We start from the raw sequence: 14,448 nt of genomic DNA on the forward strand, positions 1-14,448 counted from the left end.
ACAAAATGATTATGAACAGACGGACGGACGGACGGACGGATGGACAGACGAGGCGTCGACTATATCCCCCACATTACATGTCCGGGGGATAAAAAGGAACACTTCTACTTTCAGGTGTTCCTTTATTTCCATGAGTATATTAAGTTTAGGCATTGATAAGTCTAGCCTAATTTAAGATCTTTGAAGCCTGTGTAAACCCCAGTGTTCCTATTTGAAGTTGAAGGTGAGTGTGTCAATGAGAGTGCCAACGTGTATATAACCACAGGCCCTCTGGAGGTAGTACAACATCCATGAATCCATCAATACAAACCCAATAGTAAATATTGACAATCATACACAAACAACAGGAAACAAAAGACTGTGATGAAGTCTGCCAGACCTATAGATTCTCCAACGTCTTGTCCTGCAGCAATTTTTGTATATATCTATATATATCCTGGGAATTATCTGGACCTGCTCAGAAGCCAATATTTGGCACTATGTCTGCAGCCTATGTCAGAGCAATTCTTAAGCTGGAATTACAAAGTTTCCCAAACATGCAGCTATAAGCAATAATAACCAACATTATCTTACTTCATGTGAGAATGTCCATCTCTGGTTGGTCCACATGAACAAATTACCATGTATGTCTGGTACAAGGCCAAATACTGCCCAACTGGGTATACATATTTGCTAGGGAAAATAAATCATTTATACCCCACCCCATGGAAACAGCATGCATCCACAGCAGTCAAAGAACCATGACCTAATGGTTCAGGTCAGCTTGTCAACCATGTTACGTAGTAAAAATATATGGCACTGACTCACTGACTCAGGATATACTGGATTCTATGTGTCTCTCATAAGATAAAATCTAACACAACATGCGCAAAAGCCCCGTATACCCCTCATCAGAATGCTACAACATAAGTTATAGCATTCTTGAAGGGACTTGTATTTTACTGACAAGACTTACACATCAAAGCATAAAGATCATTCACTTAATTTGGAATCAAAGACATATTCCCAAAATCTATTTTATCTATCTATTAAGTACAAATGTTACAATAAACCATAGTACTTCATTCTATCTGAGGACATTATTCTATGTAAGTTTTATATGACAGAGGGTGGAGGATCAAATTTGGCCATTATGCTAGGAGTAACACACAGATTTTCATTCACTTGCTTTTTCAACCTGCCCATAGTTAGTGTTATCTTGTTACATGTGTCATGTAAGTCCCCAGCTTTGCATTATTGCAAGAGCTGAGGGCACAAACTCTGTGATTTGCTCATCTGTATGTAATCATACTTTGATGGGTTGGGGTGAGTGAGTGAGTGAGTTTAGTTTTACGCTGCTTTTAGCAATATTCCAGCAATATCACGGCAGGGGACACCAGAAAATGGGCTTCACACATTGTACCCATGTGGGGAATCGAACCTGGGTTTTTGGTGTGATGAGCGAACGCTTTAACCACTAGACTACCCCACCGCCCCTCAATGGGTTGGAGCACTGCTCATCAAATCAATCGCTCTGTCTACCACAGAATATTTTCAGAAAGCTGGATGAAAAACAAACATTTGAAAATCAACACGTTCTTACTTACATAGTCTCAAGCATGGAGATGTAGCATAGGAGCTTTTCTGACCAGTCATTTTCTTCAAAGATGACATCAATGTTGTTATGCATAGCACTGCAAGAAACATTATAACCATATATTTGTTTGAAAGTAGGTTGTTATACCAGTTATAGCACTGATACAGAGATCTGATAATAAATAGCAGTAGACTACTACGGCACCATGCACAAGACTGGTGGTTAAGCATCTGCAAGCGAAAGGAACACCAAGACAGAGATTCCAACCCTAAAGTGTTGCAAATAGTAGTTTCAAAGATCCAAAATAGTAATTTCACTATACCATCATCAGTCCACAAAATACATAGAATTATGATGGATTCTGAGAAATTTAATATAACACTAATCAAGAGTGAAGCTTTAATTTCACATACCTCCAAAGCAGATTTCCAATTTATTACTTGCAATGATTCCAGATCAAATATGTCATTAAATTTGAGGAATGGAAGATAAGTGAAATCCAAAAAATGTACTTAATCGACAAAAATAAATACTTTTGCCTATGTATCCTGATTTTAATGATTCTTCAAATTTCATAGAATTTCTAAGGCAATGGTATTAGTTTGAGTTTAAAATCTGTATAGACTATGATTGAATAATAGAGGTTGTCATCTCTAAAGGCACTGCTACATACCTGTTCAGTAATGTTAGAAGGCTGCTGTTACTAAGATGCTATTTGCTATTTGACAAGACACTGCTATTGAGCTGCTACGATATTTTGTTGGACTATTATTGCCACAGCAACTAATATCAAGAGGCTGCTGTTACTTCTATTACTACTCCTACTACTACTACTACTACTACTACTGCTGCTGCACAGAGCTGGAGAGCCATCCAGCGGCTGAAACAGATCCTTAACTTCTACCTCACCATACTAATGTCATGCTTCCACATTTATGCATGACAATATGTACATATGCACAGCACTTATACCACAGCCTTGCAGTATGTACAATCATTACCCCAGTCAACAGATCAGAGTACATTCAATTTGCTTCCTAATGTCCCTGGGGATTAAGCAGCTACAGACCCATGCAAAATATATTCGGACACTTTACGTAATTTCCATGGACTTCAATGTTATTTCAGTGTAGCATAAATAATTTTCATGAAGTGAGTTTTGGATGGATCTTTGTAAAATTTCACTGGCGAATTGGAAATCATCTCTGCTCTGCGCACATAATTTCAGCTTAAGTTTCCAACCACTATTTAACTAATGACATCACATTTATTAACTTATGTATGGCTCCACAATCTCATAGGCCACCATGTTAAAGGAGTTCACAGCACTGCACATATATTGGTGATTAAATATATCATCATTCGATAAATAAGCAACAGCAAATTAAACAGAAATTATGTGATTGTAGGGAAGATAAAAAAATATTCACTTGGATCTTACAAAATTTATTTATGCTACACTAAATTAACATGGAAATCTATGGAAATTACGTCAAGTGTCCAAATACATGGGTCTGCACAAGCAACATAACCCGAAATAAGGTCTACATTCATGCTCTTATCACAACTGACGTGGCATTCATTATCTACCAAGGAAACACCACTTCATCAAATCTATGTTTTATTGTGAGGCCTTCGTCAGTGTTTAGCAGTTTGTACATACAATATTAACTCATCCATAGTAAGTGCTGTGACCAATCAGTACTCTGACCAATCAGTACTCTGACCAATCAGTACTCTGACCTATCAGTAATCTGACCAATCAGTACTCTGACCAATCAGTACTCTGACCAATCAGTACTCTGACCAATAAGTACTCTGACCAATAAGTAATCTGACCAATCAGTACCCTGACCGATAAGTAATCTGACCAATCAGTACTCTGACCAATCAGTACCCTGACCGATAAGTAATCTGACCAATCAGTACTCTGACCAATCAGTACTCTGACCAATAAGTAATCTGACCAATCAGTAATCTGACCAATCAGTACTCTGACCAATCAGTACCCTGACCGATAAGTAATCTGACCAATCAGTACTCTGACCAATCAGTACTCTGACCAATCAGTACTCTGACCAATCAGTACCCTGACCGATAAGTAATCTGACCAATCAGTACTCTGACCAATCAGTACCCTGACCGATAAGTAATCTGACCAATCAGTACTCTGACCAATCAGTACTCTGACCAATAAGTAATCTGACCAATCAGTACTCTGACCAATCAGTACCCTGACCGATAAGTAATCTGACCAATCAGTACTCTGACCAATCAGTACTCTGACCAATAAGTAATCTGACCAATCAGTACTCTGACCAATCAGTACTCTGACCAATCAGTACCCTGACCAATCAGTACTCTGACCAATCAGTACCCTGACCGATAAGTAATCTGACCAATCAGTACTCTGACCAATCAGTACTCTGACCAATAAGTAATCTGACCAATCAGTACTCTGACCAATCAGTACCCTGACCAATCAGTACTCTGACCAATCAGTACCCTGACCAATCAGTAATCTGACCAATCAGTACCCTGACCAATCAGTACTCTGACAAATCAGTACTCTGACCAATCAGTACTCTGACCAATCAGTACCCTGACCGATAAGTAATCTGACCAATCAGTACTCTGACCAATCAGTACCCTGACCGATAAGTAATCTGACCAATCAGTACTCTGACCAATCAGTACTCTGACCAATAAGTAATCTGACCAATCAGTACTCTGACCAATCAGTACCCTGACCGATAAGTAATCTGACCAATCAGTACTCTGACCAATCAGTACTCTGACCAATAAGTAATCTGACCAATCAGTACTCTGACCAATCAGTACTCTGACCAATCAGTACCCTGACCAATCAGTACTCTGACCAATCAGTACCCTGACCAATCAGTACTCTGACCAATCAGTACCCTGACCAATCAGTACTCTGACCAATCAGTACCCTGACCAATCAACTACTTTGAGCAAATCAGTACTCTAACTAATCAAGTGCTCTGACCAATCAAGTGCTCAGATTAGTGAGTGTTCTGACCAATCAAGTCCTCCTACCTATCAGTGCTCTCACAAATCGAGTGTTCTGACCAATCAGTGCTCACACAAATCAGTACTCAGGCCAATAACATGCTCTTACCAATCAAGTGTTCACACCAATGAAATGCTCTGGCCTATCAAATGCTCAGATCAATCAGTACTCTGACCAATCAGTACTCAGACCAGTCAAGTGCTCTGACCAATCAGTACTCAGACAAATCAGTACTCAGGCCAATAACATGCTCTTACCAATCAAGTGTTCACACCAATGAAATGCTCTGGCCTATCAAATGCTCAGATCAGTCAGTACTCTGACCAATCAGTACTCAGACCAGTCAAGTGCTCTGACCAATCAGTACTCAGACCAAGTGCTCAGAAAAAACAGGCAAGCAATATGTGTTATGTCATGCCTCCGTGAGATGGAGGACCCTATAAATCCCCATAGATGCAGAAAACTCTCAGGAATTGAAAGCAGAATCACCAGAAAGCAGAAACCACAACTGAGACATTTTGCTGCATTGTTGCCAGCTTGTAAAATGATCTTTGTACAAGACCAAATGCCACCACAAACAATACAGCTACTGACTGTGTTCATTAGTGTTTAGGGACAGTGAGATAATGGTTAGTGCTTGCTTGTATTTTTCTACAAACGCATTGAGCATCAGCCCATGCTTCCTTGTAAGAAACTGCCATTTTACTAGTCTGATCTGGGTCACTCACTTGCTCTTCTCTTCGTACAGGTTGTAGATGGCAGCCAAGCAGACAGCAACTAGGTTGGGCAACACCCTTGGATGTGGACATGTATGAGAGGGTCCATGCATGCTGAAATAAACAACATAACAGTATAAAGGCACATTAACCATCATCCCCTGACACATATGTTGCACCATGAGCTGGGTTCAAAAAGTCCATACTATATCAGTATATTTCATAAAGAAGCTTCCTGTTCCCAAAACATTATAAATATATTATGGATGCTTAATATTTTTCTATCCAATGAAGATCCAGGTTTGAATTTGCATGCAGTGAGTACGGTTTTACGCCACTTTTAGCAATAGCACAGCTGTGACAGTAGAAATGGGCTTCACTCATTGTACCAATGTGGGGAATCTAACCTGGGTCTTTAGCATGAGAAGTGAATTGCTTTAACCCCTTCGCCACCCCATTGCCATGGGTATGTAACAACTCCTGTTTGTCACAAGAGGGAGGTAACATGATCAGATGGAAGATCGATTCTCAGGATGCCTCCAGCAGAGTTGTCTGGTCTAGAATCTATTATTTACAAAAATCACCACCATATGAGTGGTCTAGTGTGGCATTAAATAAATAATAGTAATGTTCTAACGGGAATGGTGATCCGAGTATTGAATAATATGAAATGTCTGGGTGTGTAATCAAAACTTGAACAGCATGGAATATGGAGCATGTTTGAAATGGACTTTGCCAAGCAATGAAATCTTAGATACAGAAACAGATAGTCTAATTTCAAGAAATGTCAGATCCATACATTTCAAATGCTACATTGAATTCATGACGACAATGAAATATTGAATTCTAATGAAATATTGATATCTCTGTCACTTAACGCATCGGGTGAGAAGTTGTATCAGCCACATAGGGCAAGAGGATCTGTGGCGCTCTAAATGAAATGTCAGCATCAATATTCTGCAATAACCCCCTCTGCAGAGGGAGTATTCGTCTCGACTTAATAATTGGTCATGCTGGCAAACTAATCCCATGAGGATAAGCTAAATATAACACTGTCAGTTCCAATGGTTCTGTCAGAAGAACCTGATGGGATATGGAACAGCAGTTATCAGCACCATGCACTGAGGTTTGTCACAGGGCACCTGTCGTCATGGCATCAAATCTGGTCACCGACATAGAGGTCTCGCTGGTCAGTGCTCACAGAGAAGCACTTTGATACAGCTTACCATCACAGGGAAGATGGCAAATGTCAACGGGGAGAATTGATGTCAGTAGGGCAGCATTAGATTGAGCTTGCTGACAGCAGAATTAGTACTACAGAAGAGGGTCTTCTTGATACAAATGCTTCGTTGTCACTCATCACTGTCCTCCATATCAGCCTTATAAAGAGGAAATACAAGCACCTGTCTTGATGGAGATGTTTCATTTGTCATCCTTTATTGTCCATCATATCAGCCTTATAGAGAGGATTTATGAACATTAGTCCACAGTAGGAAGTTTCTGTTTCACACACTGCTGTCCACCATATTACAGCCTTATAGAGAGGAAACAAGAACATATGTCTTGATGAGGACGCTTCATTTATTAGCCTTTATTGTTCATCGTATCTGCCTTACTGAGAGGAAGTACAAACATTAGTCTACAGTAATACACTTCAATTTGTCACACATTGTTGTCCACCATATCACAGTCTAACAGAGACGAAACAAGAATATATGTATTGATGAGGATGTTTCATTTATTGTTCACCGTATCTGCTTTATTGAGAGGAAGTACGAACACAAGTCCACATTAGGAAGTTTCTGTTTGTCACATGTTGTCCACCATACCACAGCCTAATAGAGAGGAAACAAGAATATGTCTTCAAGAGAATGTTTCATTTGTCAGACATTATTGTCCAACTGTATCAACCTTACTGAGAGGAAGTACGAACATTACATCACACACAGTGGAAGTAAACCATCACACACAGTGGAAGTAAACCTAGTCTCAGTGTTATTTGTTCCACTCCACCACTGAGTCTAACAAACCCTAGTAAAAGGTCTTTATACGTAACCTTTAAGCGACCTATGACCATCCAATCAATAGCAAGACGGTTAAACAGATTTAACCAATCAGACAACAGCTACTACTCAGGGATTGCAGGGACAGGTCACTGACAAAGATCTCTCCACAAAGAAAAATCTGCATATAAAACAGTTATATGACCAGCAGTATATACGCTTTGAGGTTTCAGTTGACACGGTTAAAATTAGCTAATATATTTCCAAAAGATGACATCCTTGAATATTGCCAAAAACACTATTTTCAGAGACAGTTTACTTACCATTGTCATGATTGTAACATGGGCCGTGTGTATCACCTGAAAGCGACCGTGTGCTAAATACCATTTGGAATCATTCGGGGACAGAAACGTTTTTGAGATAAAAAGTTCAAAGGTACGTGTGAATGTCCACTTTTGTGATTTGGTAAGCTGTGTTCTGATTGGTCAATCTCAAAGGTCACCTAACACGACCTCCCATAAGGTTTTGTTAGATTCAGTAGTGGAGTGTAAGGAAAAGTACTGAAGCTTAATTTACTTAGACTGACATCACACATTACATATCACACACAGTTGGCTACAATATCACCTTATTAAGAAAATTACGAACACCAGTAATGACACATTTGTTTCATTTTGTCATTCTTCATGTCCATAGTTCAACATGGATTTCCACTCACACAGAGTGTACTCAATCCAAGCTTATTAATCCTTCTTACATTTCCTAATAAGCGAAAGGCAGGGATACAACAAGTAACATCTCATCCTCTGTCTTTTGTTGACAGAGAAGCTAAGGAACTGAACCAAAAACCTTCCACTCCAGGGAAACACTTTACCCCAATTGAGCACAGACATGATCTTGTGAACATCATTATTTCAAATATATAACGACTTGCCCAGTACTTTAAAGGATGAAAACAATTACTGAGGAATGACAGCGTAAGGTGTGAAGTGTAAGGGAGGTAGGAGACCTGAGCTGAAGTTCCTGAGAACTATGTGCCATCAGTGCCAAATCACACACAAGAAACTCACAGAATGATGCTCCACAAAGAGAGACGATATCATTCATGCCATATTTGAACGTTTGCAAATGTCACATTTTGTACTTTCCAGCATGATTGCAAAATATTAACTTGCTTGGTAAACCAGACAATAGAGTTTATCTACTGAAACTACACAACATCCTAAAATAGTACTTTAATGACATATCACAGACGGCTGGGGAACAGCAGCCGAAACTCCAACAGAAACAACTCTGCTGTAAGTTTTATGGTTATTTCACGGATTCCGGTACGGTGATGGTACCAAGAAAGCTGATATTCTGCAGATCAATCAGTCTGTCAATTCCACTTTGCATTTCTTCAGGATTTACCAAAAATAGTTGGATCTTCTTAATCCTATTAGTTTATGTAAGGTACGTTGCTTTGCATATTGCTATTTATCAGCTTAATACTAATTTGCACATAAAAATGCCTAAATATTATGACAAACAACTGCACATATTTTGCTTACTTTGATAATGGAGTTATTACTTCCTTTGATGATTGATAATGGAGTTATTATTTCCTGTGATGATTGTTCATGCACAGGAGTTTGATTTTATAATACACCGTTTCACTGTTCAAAACTGATTGATTGAGCAAGATTTTATGCTGCTTATAGCATTATTTCTGCAATATCACATCAATTTCTAACAATGGTGTCATCACATTGTCCATTTGAGTGAGTGAGTGAGTGCGGTTTTATGCCATCTTTAGCAATATTTCAGCAATATCATGGCAAAAGGACGACAGAAATTGGCTTGACACACTGTACCCGTGTGCAGCATCGAACCCAGACCTTCAGCATGATGAGCAAACACTTTAACTAGGCTATCCCACCACCCTGTCAGTTAAAATTGTGTGAAGAGCATAAATAAGTTGGATGATCTCACATCCTAACAACTAACTGCATAACTTAACAGACAAACAACAGTGTGAATATGAAGTAGCATTAAAATTTACGGGGGCACTAGAACCACAGACTTCATAACAATATGACCAAATAGGATGATCCTGTAGCTGACAAGGTAAGGATATCATCATCATCATCATCATCATCATCATCACAATGACTTCACACCCTGCAACACCTACATAACCAAGGTAGGGCTTGCGAATAGTAGTTTTAAGGATCAAATTTAGTCGTTTGAAGATACAAATAGAATGACCAAGATCCTTAATGGATAAACCTTCTTTACTTTCTTTTATACACATTTCTGGGTCATTCCAAACCCCTTCATCAGGTGAACTGACAGTTGATACTATTACGTCGACTTTGCATCATGACATCACAATTTGTAGCAATTACAATATCACCTCTGGACATCACAACTAGAGATGTTGACTCTAGCAAATACAGGAAGTGAAGTTTTCCCACCTTTATGCACAGAAAATGCTGTGAGCTGGTAATGCTACTGGACTAAAAACTAGTATATAACCACTGTTATTACCTAAAGTTTAGTTTTACAGTGTTTGTAGCAATAAATGAATGGTAAATGAATGATGTACTAGAGATGGATGTGTCACAACTACAAGCTGCAATAACTGTGGCATAATTAAGTCAGCTGATCTCACCTTCTGACGAAGTTCTGCACTACCCGTATTCCATCATTCTGACAGTTCAAGGCTTGGATGTATTCCTGAACAAAAAATCGCATCTGTGGATTCTTTCCGAAGTCCTGCAAAATAACATCACTGAAATGTATTCGCATAATCAGAGTGAGTGAGTGAATTTAGTTTTACTTCGCACTCAGCAATATCCCAGCTATATGGCAGAGGTCTGTAAATAATTGAGTCTGGACCAGACAATCCAGTCATCAAAAACAGGAGTATCGATCTGCGCAATGGGGAACAGATGATGTGTCAACCAAGTCAGCGAACCTGACCACCCGATTCCCTTAGTAGCCTCTTTATAACATGCATAGTTGCCTTTTATGGCAACCATGGTTGACCATGGCGCCATTTTAGCTGGGTATTCTACCTCGGACCTTCACGGATCAACACATGAAGAAATCAACAGAAGAAACATATACAATATAATCCACTCCCTTTTCATAATAGGTCTCTGCTACAAACAGTGTTCAAACTCTTGCACTATCATAAGAATGTGCATAAAAGGCGACTCAGCTTGTCGTAAGAGGCGACTAACGGGATCGGGTGGTCAGGCTCGCTGACTTGGTTGACACATGTCATCGGTTCCCAATTGCGCAGATCGATGCTCATGTTGTTGATCACTGGATTGTCTGGTCCAGACTCGATTATTTACAGACCGCCGCCATATAGCTGTGATATTGCTGAGTGCGGCGTAAAACTAAACTCACTCACTCACTCACTCACTCACTCATAAGAATGTGACTATGAATTATTACCATGAAATAGTGAAGATATTACACGTTCATGACGTTGGAGGGGTTGTTGCAGTACAGTGGTCGAAGCATTCACTCATCATCCCCAGGACCTGTTTTGGTTCCACACAAGGAACACAATGTGTGAAGTCCATTTCTGGTGTCCACTGCCATTGTGTATATTGCTAAAACTAAGCTCACTCATCATCCACCCTTCACAAACGCATGTATTGAAATTTATCACTGATTTTCAGACTATTTCAAATACCGCCCTTATCTGACTGAATGACACTATATTGTGCATGTCAATTCTACTTTCTACACTGAAAGTCCCTAAAAATATATGTCATGGATCTAATTTCAAAATGGATCTAATTTCAACAGCAACTTCAAAATTAGGTTGCATAGTCTGGGATTCTATTTAATTTTTCATACCATACATAGTATTACAGTATGCTGTTTTCTACTGAATATGATGGAAAACATTTGTTATTAAAAAAAGTCTGTGTAGATTTTAAGTTTTAACAAGAATCACAAAAACTTCACATATGCTCTTTATCAAATATACAGGTTCTCAGAAAAAAAAATTGCAATACATATCATTTGAAAAGTGTACTGTGATATACCAGCATAGCAGTAATACTGTGCAGTCCAACAAAACACAGTGTTTCCCACACTAGATAGGAAGCTAATAGAAATCACAGTAACGGGTATCATATACATAGCTCACCACTCAAAAGAAGGTAGTGAGTGAGTATGGCTTTACCCGGCTTTTAGCAATATTCCAGCAATATCTCAGCAGGGGACACCAGAAATGGGCTTCAGACATTGTACCCATGTGGGGAACTGAACCCTTGTCTTCAGCCTGACGAGCAGATGCTCTAACCACTAGGCTACCACATCACCCCCTAAAAACACATTAAAAATAACAGGTGAACTATCGGAATATGGAAGAAGAATCAGATGTAAACCATCCTAATATGAGAAAACTTGTGAAGATCTGGGTTAGAACTGGTCTGCAGTCCAAAAAAATGGGATGGGGGTCAGACTAGATGACTTGTTTCACACGTCATCATATCCCAATTGAGTAGATCAATGCTCATGCTGTTGATCACTGGATTGTCTTATCTGGTCTTGACTATTACACACCACCACCATAGATGGATTATTGCCAAGTGCCCTTTAAAACAACAGTCAATCAACCTAACACGAGTGAACTACCTAGTTCTTAACTTCCATTGAGTAGCACATCAGCATTAAAACCATTGTAAAATTCAATTTGTCTCGACTCCATTACTGACTAGAGGCTTATGTAACATTAACAACTTCTGGGAGCAATGTGCTAATACTGACAACAACGCTGTACTCTGGAACTCACTGTGCTGTGGTTCCTGGTAATCAGTTGATTAGGGTAAATCTGGGCAAAAAGCCCGACAGTCAACATCACGCCTCAATACGCAGATGACCATTAACGACAACCAATGGAACTAACACTATTGATTGCCAGGCCATACGGAGCATGCTTCCTTTATCGTTGGAATGGATGTTTCATTGTCATAGAAATGTGCTGTGACATGTGGCGACTTTTACCATCATTCTGACAGGTAAACATAAAACATACCAAGCTTTCATCCACAAAACTGATTTTTAGGTTTACCTTAAACCTATTAGTTTCAGAACATTGTCCAGACACATAATCATGAACATTCTCAAAATTCTACCTAAAGCACTCTAGATAGCTTTAGGCACCTTTTAGGAACCTAGATTTCGTCTCTGCACAGGTTCATGAAAGAGTGAGCAAGTGAGTTGGGTTTTATGCTGCTTTTAGCAATATTCCAGCAATATCACAGTGGGGGACAACAGAAATGGGCTTCTCATATGTTTCTTGAAAGAATGCCCATTGGTCTTAGAGATATGTAAATGGACTGACACAAAACGAATGACAAAATATGATTATGGGATGACTACAAATATGTTGATTACTACATCCTCTGTATTAATTACTTATGAGATTTGAAAGATAACTGTAGTTTAGGAATTGTGCATAAATACAAAAACTACAGCTAATCATTTGATCCCAGACATTTTCTCTTAGTATGTGAGCTATGTGTACAGAACCACAGTGAGAGATTTGACAAACACCATGATTTGAAATGTTTCTGTAAAAACAGAAAGTAAAATCACAGATGGTGTGGAACACAGATGGTACTGACAGCCCACATAAACTACTTAGTGCTGCGACTACGTGACACAAATCCAAACCAATAAATTATAGGTCTGTATGATGGTGATGGTTGGTGATGGTTGGTGTGCATGATGCCAATACGAAATGTGATAATGGGCCTATATGACACCATACAAAACAATATTGTGATGATGGGCCTTTATGACACCATACCAAACGTGGAATAATACAGCAATATAATACCATACCAAATGTGAGATAATGAGCCTATATGGTACTATACCAAATGTGTGATGATGGGTCAATGTGATACTATACGAAACATGGAATAATGGACCTATATGACACCATATGAAACATGGAATAATGAACCTATATGACACATGAAATGGGACGGTCAGCCTATATGACACCAATTCACATGATAATAGTTTTGGCCAAAACAATTTCTAATACTGACCAAGCAATGATGATCCATTACACTTTTCCCTAATACAAGCCATGTAATACTTGCCCAATACTGACAAAGCAATGATTACCTACATGATGGTTCCAAAAGCCAGGAACTGCTTGGATAGTACACAAAGCTAAGCCTGTAACATGGCCTCTACGAACCTTGTAATACCAAGCCTGTTTGATGTTTGATATTAACTATGCAACACTTAGTCCACACTGACACTGGCAGTCAAAATAAACCATGAATTGGTAAGACTATTACAATTGTGACCTTTAATTTATATTTCACTTTTATTCTACATTTTACAGCTTACTGGCATTAAGTAAAGCTACCAAAGGCAGAAATTCTGTGACAGGCACAAAGTTCATGAAAACTGCAGAAAATGGGAAAACAGAACACAGCTCTTTTCACACTTCAATTTGGTGACTCATATATATATATATATATATCCATGAAGATCCAGGTTAGAACTGGTCTTCAGCAACCAATGTTTGTCATAAAAAAAACCCTCACTAACTTGGTTAGACACATCATCAGTTCCCAATTGCGTAGATCAAAAATGCTCATGGTGTTCATCACTGGATTGTCTGGTCAAGACTTGATTATTTACAGAACGCTGCCATATATCTGAGTGAGTGTAGCATATAACTAAACTCACTCACTCATGGTGTTGGTAACATTTGTTACTGGATGGTTTGAATGCCAGTGTCTGCAACACACAAAGAGGAAAATGCCCATTCTTCTTGGCATTGGTCAGTCACATTGCCCTGGAGTGGGTACTGGGCTGTAAATACTAGAAGCATTATTTCCATCATGAAGGCAACCTTTCTGGTCTCTTCAGAAATCTCCAGTTCTTGAAATAGACCACTTCTTGTACAACCATGACTAGCCTTTGTCATGTGAAGAGATTAGGGAGCGTGTTACTTTAAATAAGTTACAATGTCAGTGTTGGTGAAAGAACTGGGTCGTGTGTGACACTGTAGGTCAGAGGATTCCCTGCCAGAGTAGTGTGTCACGCTGTAGGTGAGAGGACATGTCTTGTCTGAATGCTGTG

The 14,448-nt window shown here is 39.1% G+C and overlaps 1 protein-coding gene across 1 annotated transcript in view; it reads right to left on the bottom strand.

The window, feature by feature from the left end:
• The window catches only part of LOC137258922 (C-Maf-inducing protein-like), a 102,007-nt gene that overhangs the window by 33,409 nt on the left and 54,150 nt on the right, over positions 1-14,448 (bottom strand). Inside the window, exons 8-10 of the mRNA XM_067796618.1 lie at positions 9,983-10,086; positions 5,339-5,440; positions 1,587-1,673 (exon numbers count right to left, since the gene is read on the bottom strand). Coding sequence (XP_067652719.1) covers positions 1,587-1,673; positions 5,339-5,440; positions 9,983-10,086 — 293 coding nt within the window. The remainder of the gene's footprint in view (positions 1-1,586; positions 1,674-5,338; positions 5,441-9,982; positions 10,087-14,448) is intronic.

The sequence above is a fragment of the Haliotis asinina genome, chromosome 12, assembly GCF_037392515.1.
Source record: "Haliotis asinina isolate JCU_RB_2024 chromosome 12, JCU_Hal_asi_v2, whole genome shotgun sequence".
Classification (NCBI taxonomy): domain Eukaryota; kingdom Metazoa; phylum Mollusca; class Gastropoda; order Lepetellida; family Haliotidae; genus Haliotis; species Haliotis asinina.